At 42.2% G+C, this 19,822-nt stretch overlaps 1 protein-coding gene across 1 annotated transcript in view; it reads left to right on the forward strand.

Annotated features, from left to right (window-relative positions):
* The window catches only part of LOC124263671 (phospholipid transfer protein C2CD2L-like), a 106,391-nt gene that overhangs the window by 60,658 nt on the left and 25,911 nt on the right, over positions 1-19,822 (forward strand). The window contains exons 5-11 of the mRNA XM_046698329.1: positions 1,872-1,933; positions 2,601-2,609; positions 8,678-8,740; positions 9,224-9,288; positions 9,884-10,011; positions 10,712-10,898; positions 18,456-18,581. Of these exons, the coding sequence (XP_046554285.1) occupies positions 1,872-1,933; positions 2,601-2,609; positions 8,678-8,740; positions 9,224-9,288; positions 9,884-10,011; positions 10,712-10,898; positions 18,456-18,581 (640 nt within the window). The remainder of the gene's footprint in view (positions 1-1,871; positions 1,934-2,600; positions 2,610-8,677; positions 8,741-9,223; positions 9,289-9,883; positions 10,012-10,711; positions 10,899-18,455; positions 18,582-19,822) is intronic.

A 19,822-nucleotide genomic window follows, 5' to 3' on the forward strand; every position in this document is an offset into this window, starting at 1 on the left:
TATGAATTTCCACGGAACGCTGGATTAGCTAGGATTCTCTTCAGTATAAGACTTGATCATCTGTGTCTACTAACTTAGCTTTCATTTATGATGACCTATAGAGTGGACCTGTCACTGACCTGTAGAGTGGACCTCTTGTTGACCTGTAGAGTGGACCTATCACTGACCTGTAGAGTGGACCTGTCACTGACCTGTAGAGTGGACCTCTTGTTGACCTGTAGAGTGGACCTATCACTGACCTGTAGAGTGGACCTGTCACTGACCAGTAGAGTGGACCTATCATTGACCTGTAGAGTGGACCTGTCATTGACCTGTAGAGTGGACCTGTCATTGACCTGTAGAGTGGACCTCTCATTGACCTGTAGAGTGGACCTGTCATTGACCTGTAGAGTGGACCTGTCATTGACCTGTAGAGTGGACCTGTCATTGACCTGTAGAGTGGACCTCTTGTTGACCTGTAGAGTGGACCTATCATTGACCTGTAGAGTGGACCTGTCATTGACCTGTAGAGTGGACCTGTCATTGACCTGTAGAGTGGACCTCTTGTTGACCTGTAGAGTGGACCTATCATTGACCTGTAGAGTGGACCTGTCATTGACCTGTAGAGTGGACCTGTCATTGACCTGTAGAGTGGACCTTAGAGTTGACCTGTAGAGTGGACCTGTCATTGACCTGTAGAGTGGACCTGTCATTGACCTGTAGAGTGGACCTGTCATTGACCTGTAGAGTGGACCTGTCATTGACCTGTAGAGTGGACCTGTCATTGACCTGTAGAGTGGACCTGTCATTGACCTGTAGAGTGGACCTATCATTGACCTGTAGAGTGGACCTGTCATTGACCTGTAGAGTGGACCTGTCACTGACCTGTAGAGTGGACCTGTCATTGATCTTGACCTGTAGAGTGACCTATCATTGACCTGTAGGAGTGGACCGGTCATTGACCTGTAGAGTGGACCTGTCACTGACCTGTAGAGTGGACCTCTTGTTGACCTGTAGAGTGGACCTGTCATTGACCTGTAGAGTGGACCTGTCATTGACCTGTAAGAGTGGACCTGTCATTGACCTGTAGAGTGGACCTCTCATTGACCTGTAGAGTGGACCTGTCACTGACCTGTCATTGACCTAGAGAGTGGACCTATCATTGACCTGTAGAGTGGACCTGTCATTGACCTGTAGAGTGGACCTGTCATTGACCTGTAGAGTGGACCTGTCATTGACCTGTAGAGTGGATTGACCTGTAGAGTGGACCTGTCTGTACCTGTAGAGTGGACCTGTCATTGACCTGTAGAGTGGACCTCTGTATTGACCTGTAGAGTGGAGAGTGGACCTCATTGACCTGTAGAGTGGACCTGTCATTGACCTGTAGAGTGGACCTGTCATTGACCTGTAGAGTGGACCTGTCATTGACCTGTAGAGTGGACCTGTCATTGACCTGTAGAGTGGACCTGTTGACCTGTAGAGTGGACCTGTAGAGAATTGACCTGTAGAGTGGACCTGTCATTGACCTGTAGAGTGACGTGTCATTGACCTGTAGAGTGAACCTCTCATTGACCTGTAGAGTGGACCTGTCATTGACCTGTAGAGTGGACCTGTCATTGACCTGTAGAGTGGACCTGTCATTGACCTGTAGAGTGGACCTGTGAGAGACATGTAGAGTGGACCTGTCAGAGTGGACCTCTGACCTGTAGAGTGGACCTGTCATTGACCTGTAGAGTGGACCTGTCATTGACCTGTAGAGTGGACCTGTCATTGATATGTAGAGTGGACCTGTCATTGACCTGTAGAGTGGACTGTCAGAGCCTTCACCTGTCATTGATATGTAGAGTGGACCTGTCATTGATCTGTAGAGTGGAGCTGTCATTGACCTGTAGAGTGGACCTGTCATTGATCTGGAGAGTGGTCCTGTCATTGACCTGTGGAGTGGACCTGTAGAGTGGACCTGTCATTGACCTGTAGAGTGGACCTGTCATTGACCTGTAGAGTGGACCTGTAAAATGGATCTGTCATTGACCTGTAGAGTGGACCTGTAAAATGGATCTGTTATTGACCTGTGGAGTGGACCTGTCATTGATCTGTAGAGTGGACCTGTCATTGATAGGTAGAGTGGACCTGTCATTAACCTGTAGAGTGGACCTGTCATTGACCTGTAGAGTAGACCTGTCATTGACCTGTAGAGTGGACCTGTCATTGACCTGTAGAGTGGACCTGTCATTGACCTGTAGAGTGGACCTGTCATTGACCTGTAGAGTGGACCTGTAGAGTGGACCTGTCATTGACCTGTAGAGTGGACCTGTCATTGATATGTAGAGTGGACCTGTAGAGTGGACCTGTCATTGACCTGTAGAGTGGACCTGTAGAGTGGACCTGTCATTGACCTGTAGAGCGGACCTGTAGAGTGGACCTCTATGACCTGTAGAGCGGACCTGTAGAGTGGACCTCTATGACAGTCTGATGATGTGGCTGAAACATGCAGCATCATCTCACAATTCATGAATATTTTCATGATAAAAATTGATAATGAGGTCGGTAATGACAGGTCCTTGTAATATCATGTTTTTTGGTTGAGTTTCTAACACTGTGCTGTTTTTCCATGTTGGCAGGAGGAAGACGTAAGTCAATGTTTGCTGTGTGCCGTGTGATATCATGTTTGCCTCATGGTTCTGTCTCCTATCTTGTTCAGTACACACTGGTCTTGTTCTTAGTTCTATGTTATATGTCTTGTACAAATTATCAAATATGACCTGCTGCCTGTGTAAAACATTATACCCACTGATCTTGCTCTCATATTGTAATATGTTGTGTGATATAGTTATTGATAGCAGATACACAAGTTAATTCAAGATAATCTAAATTTTCATGATCTAAATGAGCAATTCATATAATGCGTTTGGGAGTTTCTGTTTGATATAATGTAGAATACCACCATCTCAATTATTCTACACACAAGGTGGACACACACCTTCTATAGCACCTGTTTGTCCTCCCCTTCTACACACAAGGTGGACACACATTCTATAGTTCCTGTTTGTCTTCTCCCTTCTACACTCAAGGTGGACACACACCTTCTATAGCACCTGTTTGTCCTCTCCCTTCTACACACAAGGTGGACACACACCTTCTATAGCACCTGTTTGTCTTCTCCCTTCTACACACAAGGTGGACAGACACCATCTATAGCTCCTGTTTGTCCTCTCCCTTCTACACACAAGGTGGACACACACATTCTATAGTTCCTGTTTGTCCTCTCCCTTCTACACACAAGGTGGACACACACCATCTATAGCACCTGTTTGTCCTTCCTCTTCTACACACAAGGTGGACACACACCATCTATAGCACCTGTTTGTCCTCCCCCTTCTACACACAAGGTGGACACAAATTCTATAGCTCCTGTTTGTCCTCTCCCTTCTACACACAAGGTGGACACACACCATCTATAGCACCTGTTTGTCTTCTCCCTTCTACGCTCAAGGTGGACAGACACCTTCTATAGCTCCTGTTTGTCCTCTCCCTTCTACACACAAGGTGGACAGACACCATCTATAGCTCCTGTTTGTCCTCTCCCTTCTACACACAAGGTGGACACACACATTCTATAGTTCCTGTTTGTCCTCTCCCTTCTACACACAAGGTGGACACACACCATCTATAGCACCTGTTTGTCCTTCCTCTTCTACACACAAGGTGGACACACACCATCTATAGCACCTGTTTGTCCTCCCCCTTCTACACACAAGGTGGACACAAATTCTATAGCTCCTGTTTGTCCTCTCCCTTCTACACACAAGGTGGACACACATTCTATAGCACCTGTTTGTCCTCCCCCTTCTACACACAAGGTGGACACACATTCTATAGCACCTGTTTGTCCTCTCCCTTCTACACACAAGGTGGACACACATTCTATAGCACCTGTTTGTCCTCCCCCTTCTACACACAAGGTGGACACAAATTCTATAGCTCCTGTTTGTCTTCTCCCTTCTACGCTCAAGGTGGACAGACACCTTCTATAGCTCCTGTTTGTCCTCTCCCTTCTACGCACAAGGTGGATACACACCTCCTATAGCACCTGTTTGTTTTCTGCCTTCTACACACAAGGTGGACACACACATTCTATAGCACCTGTTTGTTTTCTCCCTTCTACGCACAAGGTGGACACACACATTCTATAGCACCTATTCGTCCTCTCCCTTCTACGCACAAGGTGGACACACACCTTCAATAGCACTTGTTTGTTTTCTCCCTTCTACGCGCAAGGTGGACACACACCTTCTGTAGCACCTGTTTGTCCTCTCCCTTCTACGCACAAGGTGGACACACACATTCTATAGCTCCTGTTTGTCTTCTCCCTTCTACACACAAGGTGGACACACACCATCTATAGCTCCTGTTTGTCTTGTCCCTTCTACGCACAAGGTGGACACACACCTTCTATAGCTCCTGTTTGTCTTCTCCCTTCTACGCACAAGGTGGATACACACCTTCTATAGCTCCTGTTTGTCTTCTCCCTTCTACGCACAAGGTGGACACACACCTTCTATAGCTCATGTTTGTCTTCTCCCTTCTACGCACAAGGTGGACACAGAAGGTGTTCCAGTGCATGTTAGGGGCGATGGGGTAGCCTAGTGGTTAAAGTGTTCGCTCGTCTTGCCAAAGACCTGGGTTTGATTTTTCTCATGGGTACAATGTATGAAGTCCATTTCTGGTGTCCCCTACCATGATATTGCAGGACTATTGCTAAAAGCAACGTAAAACCATGCACAGTCCCTCACCTAATGCATGTTCAGATTGATGATCCAGCTGGCGGCATGGCATCATGTCGCCCACTGCAGTGTTGCAGACACTGTCTTGACAGGATATGCTGACTCTTGTGTTTGAATCCCAAGTTTGGCCTGTCAGCACCATAACATAACACAGGTTACTTCAATGTGCTCAGTCTCTCCTAAACCTCCCCATCTTGCCCCCTACAAACATTTAACAGAATTAAATGAAATCGTCCTATATGTATGGACCCACACAAACCTCCCCTCACCCGCTCAAATTCCGTCACACTTTGTTCTGAACGGTTCACTGAGTTTCCCCGTTATCCACCTTCTGCCAGAATGACACGTGTCACCATGGTTACAGGATAATAACATAAGAGCTCAGTATCAGAACAACTTATTGATATGCTGTCATCTTTTCCACATTATTTACACCTAATTATCTTCCATGTTAAATCACTGACATTGTGACAGAGAGTATTGTGTGGATCTCTTTAATTAGCAGATCCATATGCCTGTGTATGAAACCACCATCTTATTCAAGTCTGTGTGGTGTCCAGCATTGTGTATTGGATGTCATGGAGTTATAAATAGCATTAGCCGGCAGTGGATGTTCCTAGTAACGACTTGGCTCTAGTTCAGCAGGATGCTAGCGTAGTGAGACTATATACATGTGTGTCATGTCACAGTGGTTTTCTTTGTCATGTGAAGAATGGACGTTGCTATGGATACAGAGTCTTTGTTTAGAACTTGTAACGTTTTAGTAGCCACAGCATATTGTTGGGAAAATGTCAGATTCCAAACATTGAAGATATGAGTTGATGAAGGAAGCATGCTGTGTGTCGGAGATAACGGGTTGGGAAGGTGTCACTGGTTGCAGGGCTACAACTCCCATGTTTAGGGATTGTATAATGTGTAGTCATAACAAATGTTGCCCTATAAACAAGTTAACATGCCCTATGTAATGTTTCTATGTTTAACTAAACTATAAACTATATAATATAACATGCCCTATAAGTAGAAAGATGCTATAAAGTTTCTATGTTTCAAGATGTTTCTATCAAGCTAAACTATATAATATAACATATATAATATAACATGCCCTATGTATTAATATAACATGCCCCATAAACTATATAATATAACATGCCCTATAAACTATAGGCTAAACTATATATATAACATGCCCTATAAACTATATAATATAACATGCCCTATAAGTAGAAAGATATTTCTATGTTTCAAGCTAAACTATATAATATAACATGCCCTATAAACTATATAATATAACATGCCATGCCCTATAAACTATATAATATAACATGCCCTATAAACTATATAATATAACATGCCCTATAAGTAATATAAGATGTTTCTATGTTAGAAAGAAGCTAAAATATATAATATAACATATATAAACTATATAATATATAGAAAGATGTTTCTATGCCCTATATGCTATGTTTCAATATAACATGCCCTATAAACTATATAATATAACATGCCCTATAAGTACTAGTTTCTATGTTTCAATATAACATGCCCTATATAATGTAACATGCCCTATAAATGCCCTATGTAATATAACATGCCCTATAAGTAGAAAGATGTTTCTATGTTTAACAGGCTAAACTATATAATATAACATGCTAAACTATATAATATAACATGCCCTATAAGTAGAAAGATGTTTCTATGTTTCAAGCCTATAAACTATATATATAACATGCCCCATAAACTATATAATATAACATGCCCTATAAACTATATAATATAACATGCCCTATAAGTAGAAAGATGTTTCTATGTTTCAAGCTAAACTATATAATATAACATGCCCTATAAGTAGAAAGATGTTTCTATGTTTCAAGCTAAACTATATAATATAACATGCCCTATAAGTAGAAAGATGTTTCTATGTTTCAAGCTAAACTATATAATATAACATGCCCTATAAGTAGAAAGATGTTTCTATGTTTCAAGCTAAACTATATAATATAACATGCCCTATAAAGTAGAAAGATGTTTCTATGTTTCAAGCTAAACTATATAATATAACATGCCCTATAAGTAGAAAGATGTTTCTATGTTTCAAGCTAAACTATATAATATAACATGCCCTATAAGTAGAAAGATGTTTCTATGTTTCAAGCTAAACTATATAATATAACATGCCCTATAAACTATATAATATAACATGCCCCATAAACTATATAATATAACATGCCCTATAAACTATATAATATAACATGCCCTATAAGTAGAAAGATGTTTCTATCTTTCAAGCTAAACTATATAATATAACATGCCCTATAAGTAGAAAGATGTTTCTATGTTTAAACTATATAATATAACATGCCCTATAAACTATATAATATAACATGCCCTATAAACTATATAATATAACATGCCCTATAAACTATGTAATATAACATGCCCTATAAGTAGAAAGATGTTTCTATGTTTCAAGCTAAACTATATAATATAACATACCCTATAAACTATATAATATAACATGCCCCATAAACTATATAATATAACATGACCTATAAACTATATAATATAACATGCCCTATAAGTAGAAAGATGTTTCTATGTTTCAAGCTAAACTATATAATATAACATGCCCTATAAGTAGAAAGATGTTTCTATGTTTCAAGCTAAACTATATAATATAACATGCCCTATAAGTAGAAAGATGTTTCTATGTTTCAAGCTAAACTATATAACATAACATGCCCTATAAGTAGAAAGATGTTTCTATGTTTCAAGCTAAACTATATAATATAACATGCCCTATAAGTAGAAAGATGTTTCTATGTTTCAAGCTAAACTATATAATATACATGCCCTATAAGTAGAAAGATGTTTCTATGTTTCAAGCTAAACTATATAATATACTTGCCCTATAAGTAGAAAGATGTTTCTATGTTTCAAGCTAAACTATATAATATAACATGCCCTATAAACTATATAATATAACATGCCCCATAAACTATATAATATAACATGCCCTATAAACTATATAATATAACATGCCCTATAAGTAGAAAGATGTTTCTATCTTTCAAGCTAAACTATATAATATAACATGCCCTATAAGTAGAAAGATGTTTCTATGTTTCAAGCTAAACTATATAATATAACATGCCCTATAAGTAGAAAGATGTTTCTATGTTTCAAGCTAAACTATATAATATAACATGCCCTATAAGTAGAAAGATGTTTCTATGTTTCAAGCTAAACTATATAATCTACATGCCCTATAAGTAGAAAGATGTTTCTATGTTTCAAGCTAAACTATATAATCTACATGCCCTATAAGTAGAAAGATGTTTCTATGTTTCAAGCTAAACTATATAATATACATGCCCTATAAGTAGAAAGATTCAAACATGATTTGACAGACTGTGTTATTGATGTATTTGGGAATGAAGTTGACAGGATTTCCTATTGGTGTCAGTATCTGTTGAGGAAAGACTGACTGACGGACTGAGTTTGGTTTTACGCTCCGCTATTAGCAATATTCCAGCAACATCACGGCGGGGGACACCAGAAATGGGCTTCACACATTGTGCCCATGTGGGGATTCGAACACGGGTCTTCGGCATGACTAGCCAACGCTTTAACCATTAGGCTACCCCACCGCCCCGTTGAGGAAAGACTATTTTCATGTGTAAACTTGGATCATATGGGAGTCTGAGGATAGAATAGGTCCCCAGCTGTATGGCTTTCTTAGAGATGCTAACTGGATGAGGTGAACATCCTCTGTGACGTTCTCTCCATGTTGTTTTGTTGATCACTGCTCATAACATCAACCACTGGTTCGTCTGATCCAGACTTGAATATTTTGAGATGGCATTATTTACCACCATGTTATTCTGGAATGAGAGGATGTTTTAGCATTTGTGCAGAGAAACAATGATGTATGTCTTCAGGAACACTTGTAAGCTCTTCTGGGATGAGAATCTTCTCATGTTCACGTGTCATCTGTTGAGGTTCCTGAAAGGCATTTAGAGGTTGGATGAACACGTTGTTTATGGATAACAACTCTGTTTTATTCTTTATACGATGTTTACACTCAGAGCACACTGACTTAGCATTCACCTAATGAAGGAGCAAGAATTACCTCTGAAATGTCGTATAAAGAATAAAGAAAAGTTGTTATCAATGAAAAACCTGTCATGTATGCATCATCTGTAGAAAGTACATGAAGGATATTCTCGTGTACACACCTCAACCACTTCTGGGTCCAGAGCCTTATCTTCTCTATAAATAGATATGACCTTACTGAACACTCTCTTGTGTGTCTATACTCCGTGATCATTTTATAAGAAATCCAGGAATTGAGTTTTCATTTTAGAGGGTTTGTTCCGTGTGTTTTGTTGATTTTAGTCTTCAGTTCTGTCTAGACGTTTTCTTCAGGATGCATTTTAAATATTCTTCCACTTCTATTTCAGTGATGTCACACAGCACAGCAACGAGCTTCGCTTCGAGGTGTTTGACAAGAACAAGCAGCCTGGAGGTGAGGAGATACTTGCATGTCGACAGTGTCGCCCATAGAGACGTCATGTCGACTGTGTCGCCCATAGAGACGTCATGTCGACAGTGTCGCCCATACAGACGTCATGTTGACAGTGAGAGCTGTGTTATTGTGTATAAATTTAATCAGGCCAAGTTTCATGGTGTTCTGATTGTATGTGGAGGTCAGTTTGGAGGTTGGGAGGTCTGTCAGGATTCCAGTGACGTTCAAGAGGTTAGTCGGAATGACGATCAAGAGCTCAGTCAAAATGATGATCAGGGGGTCGGTCAGAAGGGTAATCGGGATGACGATCAGGAGGTCAGTCAGAATGACGATCAGGAGGTCTGTGGGGAGGTCGATCAGGAGGTTAGTTGGAATGACGATCAGGAGGTCTGTGGGGAGGTCAATCAAGAGGTCATTTGGAAGGTCGATCAGGAGGTCGGTCAGAAGGGTAGTCGGAATGACGATCGGGACGTCAGTTGGAATGATGATCAGGAGGTCTGTCTGAGGTCCGTTGGGTAGTCAATCATGATGTCAGGAGATCGATCGGGAAGTCTGTTTGGAATTTGGGAGGTAATATTTGGGTGTTCTGTTTCAGAGGACTTCCTGGGGGAGACGACTGTGTACATGAACGACCTGCGCCTCTGCCCCAGCAGCCGCCAGATCCTCGCCCTGCAGAGTCGGCCCGGCAACATGGACTCCATCAGTGGCTCCCTCACCGTGGAGGTAAGTCAATACCATGTCTTACCCTCACCGTGGAGGTAAGTCAATACCACGTCTTCCCCTCACCGTGGAGGTTAGTCAATACCACGTCTTCCCCTCACCGTGGAGGTGGAGGTAGTCCAGTCAATACCACGCCTTCCCCTCACCGTGGAGGTAAGTCAATACCACGTCTTCCCCTCACCGTGGAGGTAAGTCAATACCACGTCTTCCCCTCACCGTGGAGGTAAGTCAATACCACGTCTTCCCCTCACCGTGGAGGTAAGTCAATACCACGTCTTCCCCTCACCGTGGAGGTAGGTCAATACCACGTCTTCCCCTCACCGTGGAGGTAGGTCAATACCACGTCTTCCCCTCACCGTGGAGGTAAGTCAATACCACGTCTTCCCCTCACCGTGGAGGTAAGTTAATACCACGTCTTCCCCTCACCGTGGAGGTAGGTCAATACCACATCTTCCCCTCACCGTGGAGGTAAATCAATACCACATCTTCACGTCCATACATGATCACATTAGTACCACGTGTTCTCCTTGGTAACGCATCTCCAGGGGAAAGAGGATAAATTTCAGTTGATCTTCACATCCATCTCGCGTCTTACGATGAGATCTTTTGGATTTCTGCCTGGAATTGGTCCCCAGTGCCAATACACAATGTTTTATGTCTGTAGACGTCAGACACTGATGCTGCTCTCTGTGTGTGTTTCCAGTTTCTCTTCATGGACTCGGCGGAGGCGGAGATGATGATGGGTATGCCGGGCGCCCCCAACAGCCAGCTGTCCCCCAAACGTCGCATCGAGACGGAGCGCACTATCACACCAGGTGGCACTGTTATAACCACGACAACTACTACCACACACCGACCTCAGTTCGGCCAACTCCAACCAGGGCCAGAGGGTAACACCACAGAAATGATTCAAACAATGGATGTTTCTCAGTTGACTTTGTCATCCATTGTCCAAAATTATATTCATTGTGTATGATTTTGGTGAACTTTGTTGGACATTTTCTTCTGTTTGTTTCCTCAACTTGTGTGATAGTTCCTCGACATCCTGGTCTGTACCGCCTCACACTCGTCTGACCAGTCACATGATAGGAACAAACAACCAATCCGTACTCTCCTCTTATAAGGAATAGGGTAACTCTCGACTTCAAAATTCAATCTTTTCAACATTTTATGGCAATTTGGCTCAAATACTCATAAAAGATGTCACTGCTTGTATTAGAAGAAAAAAATAAAAGCTAGGGTGGAGGTCAATACAATGGCTAGCATGGAGGTCAATACAATGACCAGGGTTTAGGTCAATACAATGGCAAGGGTGAAGGTCAGTACAATGGCTGGGGTGAAGGTCAGTGCAATGGCTGGGGTGGAGGTCAATACAATGACCAGGGTTTAGGTCAATACAATGGCTGGGGTGGAGGTCAATACAATGGCCAGGGTGGAGGTCAATACAATGGCCAGGGTGGAGGTCAATACAATGACTGGGGTGGAGGTCAATACAATGGCCAAGGTCAATACAATGGCTGGGGTGGAGGTCAATACAATGGCCAGGGTGGAGGTCAATACAATGACCAGGGTGGAGGTCAATACAATGACCAGGGTGAGGTCAATACAATGGCCTGGGTAAAGGTCAATACAATGACCAGGGTTTAGGTCAATACAATGGCTTGGGTGGAGGTCAATGCAATGGCCAGTGTGAGGTCAATACAATGGCCAAGGTGAAGGTCAATACAATGTCCAGTGTGAGGTCAATACAATGTCCAGGGTGAAGGTCAATACAATGGCTGGGGTGGAGGTCAATGCAATGGCCAGTGTGAGGTCAATACAATGGCCAAGGTGAAGGTCAATGCAATGGCCAGTGTGAGGTCAATACAATGTCCAGGGTGAAGGTCAATGCAATGGCCAGGGTGTCGAGGTGGAACTACAGACTGCCTGTGTGTGCATGTGTGTTGAATTATTATGTAGAGACCCCTACTGGAATGATGTTTACAAGATGTAACATATATTTGTGTTTGAATGTTTGATACTAATTTTTTATTGTTGAAAACTGTAATGTTAACACTACCATCTGTAGGAGAGCCCTCTATAATATTGTCAAGGGAGACAACTCTGTAATGTTCAGCCTTTACTGAACTGTATGGGTCTATACACCCATCTGTAGTAAAACCCTTTATATCACTACAAGGGGGACAACTCTGTAATGGTCAGCCTTTACTGAACTGTATGAGTCTATATACCGACCTGTAGGAAAACCCTTTATATCACTACAAGGGAGATCACTCTGTAATGGTCAGCCTTTACTGAACTGTATGGGTCTATATACCGACCTGTAGGAAAACCCTTTATATCACTACAAGGGAGACAACTCTGTAATGGTCGGCCTTTACTTAACTGTATGAGTCTATACACCCATCTGTAAGAAAACCCTTTATATCACTACAAGGGAGACCACTCTGTAATGGTCAGCCTTTACTGAACTGTATGGGTCTATATACCCGATCTGTAGGAAAACCCTTTATATCACTACAAGGGAGACAACTCTGTAATGGTCAGCCTTTACTTAACTGTATGGGTCTATACACCCATCTGTAGGAAAACCCTTTATATCACTACAAGGGAGACAACTCTGTAATGGTCAGCCTTTACTGAACTGTATGGGTCTATACACCCATCTGTAGGAAAACCCTTTATATCACTACAAGGGAGACAACTCTGTAATGTTCATCCTTTACTGAACTGTATGGGTCTATATATCCATCTGTAGATAAACCCTATATATCACTACAAGGGAGACAACTCTGTAATGGTCATCCTTTACTGAACTGTATGGGTCTATATATCCATCTGTAGATAAACCCTTTATATCACTACAAGGGTGACAACTATGTAATGTTCATCCTTTACTGAACTGTATGTAGGAAAACCTATATATCACTACAAGGGAGACCACTCTGTAATGTTCATCATTTACTGAACTGTATGGGTCTATAAACCCTTTATATCACTACAAGGGAGACAACTCTGTAATGTTCATCCTTTACTGAACTGTATGGGTCCATATACCCATCTGTAGGAAAACCCTTTATATCACTACAAGGGAGACAACTCTGTAATGTTCAGCCTTTACTGAACTGTATGGGTCTATATATCCATCTGTAGATAAACCCTATATATCACTACAAGGGAGATCACTCTGTAATGGTCAGCCTTTACTGAACTGTATGGGTCCATATACCCATCTGTAGATAAACCCTATATATCACTACAAGGGAGACCACTCTGTAATGTTCATCCTTTACTGAACTGTATGGGTCTATATACTCATCTGTAGATAAACCCTATATATCACTACAAGGGAGACAACTCTGTAATGGTCAGCCTTTACTGAACTGTATGGGTCTATATACCGACCTGTAGGAAAACCCTTTATATCACTACAAGGGAGACAACTCTGTAATGGTCAGCCTTTACTGAACTGTATGGGTCTATATACCGACCTGTAGGAAAACCCTATATATCACTACAAGGGTGACAACTCTGTAATGGTCAGCCTTTACTGAACTGTATGGGTCTATATACCGACCTGTAGGAAAACCCTATATATCACTACAAGGGTGACAACTCTGTAATGGTCAGCCTTTACTGAACTGTATGGGTCTATACACCCATCTGTAGGAAAACCCTTTATATCACTACAAGGGAGACAACTCTGTAATGGTCAGCCTTTACTGAACTGTATGAGTCTATATACCCATCTGTAGATAAACCCTATATATCACTACAAGGGAGATCACTCTGTAATGGTCAGCCTTTACTGAACTGTATGGGTCTATATACCGACCTGTAGGAAAACCCTATATATCACTACAAGGGAGACAACTCTGTAATGGTCAGCCTTTACTAAACTGTATGAGTCTATATACCGACCTGTAGATAAACCCTATATATCACTACAAGGGAGACAACTCTGTAATGGTCAGCCTTTACTGAACTGTATGAGTCTATATACCCATCTGTAGATAAACCCTATATATCACTACAAGGGAGATCACTCTGTAATGGTCAGCCTTTACTGAACTGTATGGGTCTATATACCGACCTGTAGGAAAACCCTATATATCACTACAAGGGAGACAACTCTGTAATGGTCAGCCTTTACTGAACTGTATGGGTCTATATATCCATCTGTAGATAAACCCTATATATCACTACAAGGGAGATCACTCTGTAATGGTCAGCCTTTACTGAACTGTATGGGTCTATATACCGACCTGTAGGAAAACCCTTTATATCACTACAAGGGAGACAACTCTGTAATGGTCAGCCTTTACTGAACTGTATGGGTCTATATACCGACCTGTAGGAAAACCCTATATATCACTACAAGGGTGACAACTCTGTAATGGTCAGCCTTTACTGAACTGTATGGGTCTATATACCGACCTGTAGGAAAACCCTATATATCACTACAAGGGTGACAACTCTGTAATGGTCAGCCTTTACTGAACTGTATGGGTCTATATACCGACCTGTAGGAAAACCCTTTATATCACTACAAGGGAGACAACTCTGTAATGGTCAGCCTTTACTGAACTGTATGAGTCTATATACCCATCTGTAGATAAACCCTATATATCACTACAAGGGAGATCACTCTGTAATGGTCAGCCTTTACTGAACTGTATGAGTCTATATACCCATCTGTAGGAAAACCCTATATATCACTACAAGGGAGACAACTCTGTAATGGTCAGCCTTTACTGAACTGTATGAGTCTATATACCGACCTGTAGGAAAACCCTTTATATCACTACAAGGGAGACCACTCTGTAATGGTCAGCCTTTACTGAACTGTATGGGTCTATATACCGACCTGTAGGAAAACCCTATATATCACTACAAGGGAGACAACTCTGTAATGGTCAGCCTTTACTGAACTGTATGGGTCTATATATCCATCTGTAGATAAACCCTATATATCACTACAAGGGAGATCACTCTGTAATGGTCAGCCTTTACTGAACTGTATGGGTCCATATACCCATCTGTAGATAAACCCTATATATCACTACAAGGGAGACCACTCTGTAATGTTCATCCTTTACTGAACTGTATGGGTCTATATACCGACCTGTAGGAAAACCCTTTATATCACTACAAGGGAGACCACTCTGTAATGTTCATCCTTTACTGAACTGTATTGGTCTATATACTCATCTGTAGATAAACCCTATATATACTGTAATGTTCATCCTCCACTGAACTGTATGGGATATAACCCTATATATCACTACAAGGGAGACCACTCTGTAATGTTCATCCTTTACTGAACTGTATGGGTCTATATACCCATCTGTAGATAAACCCTTTATATCACTACAAGGGAGACAACTCTGTAATGTTCATCCTTTACTGAACTGTATGGGTCTATATATCCATCTGTAGATAAACCCTTTATATCACCACAAGGGAGACAACTCTGTCCTGTCAGGTTTAACTTTTGAATTAAATAAATGTTTTGCCAACATAGATTTGACATTTATTTGAGAAGAAACTTGATGGATATGTTGGACAGCCTGGCCTATACCGCTCTGAGTAGATGCATTGACTGACAGGATATTTGTGTATCTCTCTCAGTAAGTCTCCCATCACAGTCAGTACTTACCTGCATGAGTGTGTGTACACATGATTTAAATGTACTTTCTGTATTCTGTGCTTGTGTGTATCTATTCGTGTGTATGTACTCTTGTGCGTTATTGTGTGTAAGTACTTGTGTGTATGTGTTGGTATGTATGTGCTCGTGTGTATGTACTATTGTGCATTATTGTGTGTAAGTATTTGTGTGTATGTGTTGGTATGTATGTGCTCGTGTGTATGTGCTCATGTGTGTTCTTGTGTGTAAGTACTTGTGTGTATGTGTTGGTATGTATGTGCTCGTGTGAAAGTGCTCCTGTCTATGTGCTCCTGTGTACATGTTTGTGTGTCTGTGATCATGTGTACATGCTTGTGTGTCTGAGCTCATTTGTACGTGCTCCTGTGTGCATGCTAGTGTGTACATGCTTGTGTGTATTTGCTTTGTGTCTGCTTGTGGGTATGTCATATCCGATTGCTTCAATCCTGAGTAAAACATCATCATTCAAACCCTGAGTATACCAAACACCTGAGTGACTACACACGTGTGTGACCGTATGCCTGTGTGGCAATATGCCTATTTGATGACACCGTGTGACTGTATGCCTGTCTGATGACACACCAGTGTGACTGTATGCCTGTCCGATGACACACCAGTGTCATTGTATGCCTGTCCGATGACATGCCAGTGTGACTGTATGCCTGTCCGATGACACACCAGTGTGATTGTATGCCTGTCCGATGAAATGCCTGTGTGATTGTATGCCTGTCCGATGACACACCAGTGTGATTGTATGCCTGTCCATTGACATGCCAGTGTGATTGTATGCCTGTACATCGACACACCAGTGTGATTGTATGCCTGTCCGATGACATGCCAGTGTGATTGTATGCCTGTCCGATGACATGCCAGTGTGATTGTATGCCTGTCCGATGACATGCCAGTGTGATTGTATGCCTGTACATCGACACACCAGTGTGATTGTATGCCTGTCCGATGACATGCCAGTGTGATTGTATGCCTGTCCGATGACACACCAGTGTGATTGTATGCCTGTCCGATGACATGCCAGTGTGATTGTATGCCTTTACATCAACACACCAGTGTGACTGTATGCCTGTCCGATGACATGCCAGTGTGATTGTATGCCTGTCCGATGACATGCCAGTGTGATTGTATGCCTGTCCGATGACATGCCAGTGTGATTGTATGCCTGTTCGATGACATGCCTGTGTGATTGTATGCCTGTCCGATGACGCACCAGTGTGATTGTATGCCTGTCCGATGACACACCAGTGTGATTGTATGCCTGTCCGATGACACGCCAGTGTGATTATATGCCTGTCCGATGACATGCCAGTGTGATTGTATGCCTGTCCGATGACATGCCTGTGTGATTGTATGCCTGTCCGATGACATGCCAGTGTGATTGTATGTCTGTCCGATGACATGCCTGTGTGATTGTATGCCTGTCGGATGACGCACCAGTGTGATTGTATGCCTGTCCGATGACACACCAGTGTGATTGTATGCCTGTCCGATGACATGCCAGTGTGATTGTATGCCTGTCCGATGACATGCCTGTGTGATTGTATGCCTGTCCGATGACATGCCAGTGTGATTGTATGCCTGTCCGATGACATGCCAGTGTGATTGTATGCCTGTCCGATGACATGCCAGTATGATTGTATGCCTGTCCGATGACATGCCTGTGTGATTGTATGCCTGTCCGATGACATGCCAGTGTGATTGTATGCCTGTCCGATGACATGCCAGTGTGATTGTATGCCTGTCCGATGACATGCCTGTGTGATTGTATGCCTGTCCGATGACATGCCAGTGTGATTGTTTGTCTGTCCGATGACATGCCAGTGTGATTGTTTGCCTGTCCGATGACATGCCTGTGTGTTTGTATGCCTGTCCGATGACACACCAGTGTGATTGTATGCCTGTCCGATGACATGCCAGTGTGATTGTATGTGTGTGTGTCATCTATAATGGCTGTGTGATTGTACGTGTGTGTGTCATCTATAATGGCTGTGTGAATTAATGCATGTCGTGAGGTGTAATATGCGTGTGTATAATGGCTGTGTGAGTGTATGCGTGTGTGTCATCTATAATGGCTGTGTGAAGTGTATGTGTGTCATCCTGTAACGCTGTGTGTCATGTATAATGGCTGTGTGAGTAATGCGTGTGTCATCTATAATGGCTGTGTGAGTGCACGTGTAATGTCATCTATAATGGCTGTGTGAGTGTCATCATCTATAATGGCTGTGTGAGTGTACGTGTGTCATCTATAATGGCTGAGTATGCGGTGTCATCTATAATGGCTGTGTGTGAGTGTACGCGGTGTCATCTATAATGGCTGTCATGAGTGTAATGGCGGTGTGTCATCTATAATGGCTGTGTGAGTGTATGCGTGTGTGTCATCTATAATGGCTGTGTGAGTGTAATGCGTGTGTCATGTATAAAGGCTGTGTGTCAGTATAATGGCTGTGTGTGTAATCGTATGTGTCATCTATAATGTCTGTGTGAGTGTATGTGTGTCATCTATAATGGCTGTGTGAGTGTATGTGTGTCATCTATAATGGCTGTGTGAGTGTATGTGTGTGTCATCTATAATGGCTGTGTGAGTGTACGTGTGTGTCATCTATAATGACTGTGTGAGTGTACGTGTGTGTCATCTATAATGGCTGTGTGAGTGTATGTGTGTGTGTCATCTATAATGGCTGTGTGCCTACCTATATTTACCTATATTTACACGTGTTACCTGTGTTACCTGTGTGGTGTGTCCCCCTAACTGCATGTCTCGTCTCCCCAGGACATCCCCCCAGCCTGGTGGAGAAGCATCACCACTCTAACCCGGACCTGGACTCCTCGTCCACCCTGAGTGCCGACTCCCCGTACTTCCCCGGGGACCAGTCATTGTCAGCATCTGCATCCTCAGGTAACTTGCTGCTCCCTATCTGTCTGACTCCTGTCTCCAGGCTTTAGTGCATGGAGGACAAGGTATTGTGATAAAGTATCCTAGACCCTCATATCACTTGATCCTCTTTCACCATCCCACCTTTCACTTCTAGGTCTTCATTTCACCATCTTTCACTTCTTGCACTTCATTTCAACATCTTTCACTTCTAGATTTTCATTTCACCATCTTTCACTTCTTGGTCTTCATTTCACAATCTTTCACTTCTTGGTCTTCATTTCACCATCTCTCTTCTTGGTCTTCATTTCACCATCTTTCACTTATTGGTCTTCATTTCACCATCTTTCACTTCTTGCACTTCATTTCACCATCTTTCACTTCTTACACTTCATTTCACCATCTTTTGCTTCTTGGTCTTCATTTCACCATCTTTCACTTCTTGGTCTTCATTTCACCATCTTTCACTTATAGATCTTCATTTCACCATCTTTCACTTCTAGGTCTTCATTTCACCATCTGTCATATCTAGGTCTTCATTTCACCATCTTTCATTTTTTGGTCCTCATTTCACCATCTTTCACTTCTTGCACTTCATTTCACTATCTTTCATCGCTTGGTCTTCATTTCACCATCTTTCATTCTAGGTCTTCATTTCACCATCTTTCATCTCTAGTTCTTCATTTCACCATCTTTCACTTCTAAGTCTTCATTTCACCATCTTTCATCGCTTGGTCTTCATTTCACCATCTTTCATCGCTAGGTCTTCATTTCACCATCTTTCATCTCTAGTTCTTCATTTCACCATCTTTCACTTCTAAGTCTTCATTTCACCATCTTTCATCGCTTGGTCTTCATTTCACCATCTTTCATCGCTAGGTCTTCATTTCACCATCTTTCATCTCTAGTTCTTCATTTCACCATCTTCACTCCTAGGTCTTCATTTCACCATCTTTCACTTCTAGATCTTCATTTCACCATCTTTCACTTCTTGGTCTTCATTTCACCATCTTTCACTTCTAGGTCTTCATTTTCTTTCACTTCTTGGTCTTCATTTCACCATCTTTCACTTCTTGGTCTTCATTTCACCATCTTTCACTTCTTGGTCTTCATTTCACCATCTTTCACTTCTTGATCTTCATTTCACCATCTTTCACTTCTAGGTCTTCATTTCACCATCTTTCACTTCTAGGTCTTCATTTCACCATCTTTCACTTCTTGGTCTTCATTTCACCATCTTTCACTTCTTGGTCTTCATTTCACCA

Source organism: Haliotis rubra, unplaced genomic scaffold, assembly GCF_003918875.1.
Source record: "Haliotis rubra isolate DU_JTF1 unplaced genomic scaffold, ASM391887v1 Scf893, whole genome shotgun sequence".
Classification (NCBI taxonomy): Eukaryota; Metazoa; Mollusca; class Gastropoda; order Lepetellida; family Haliotidae; genus Haliotis; species Haliotis rubra.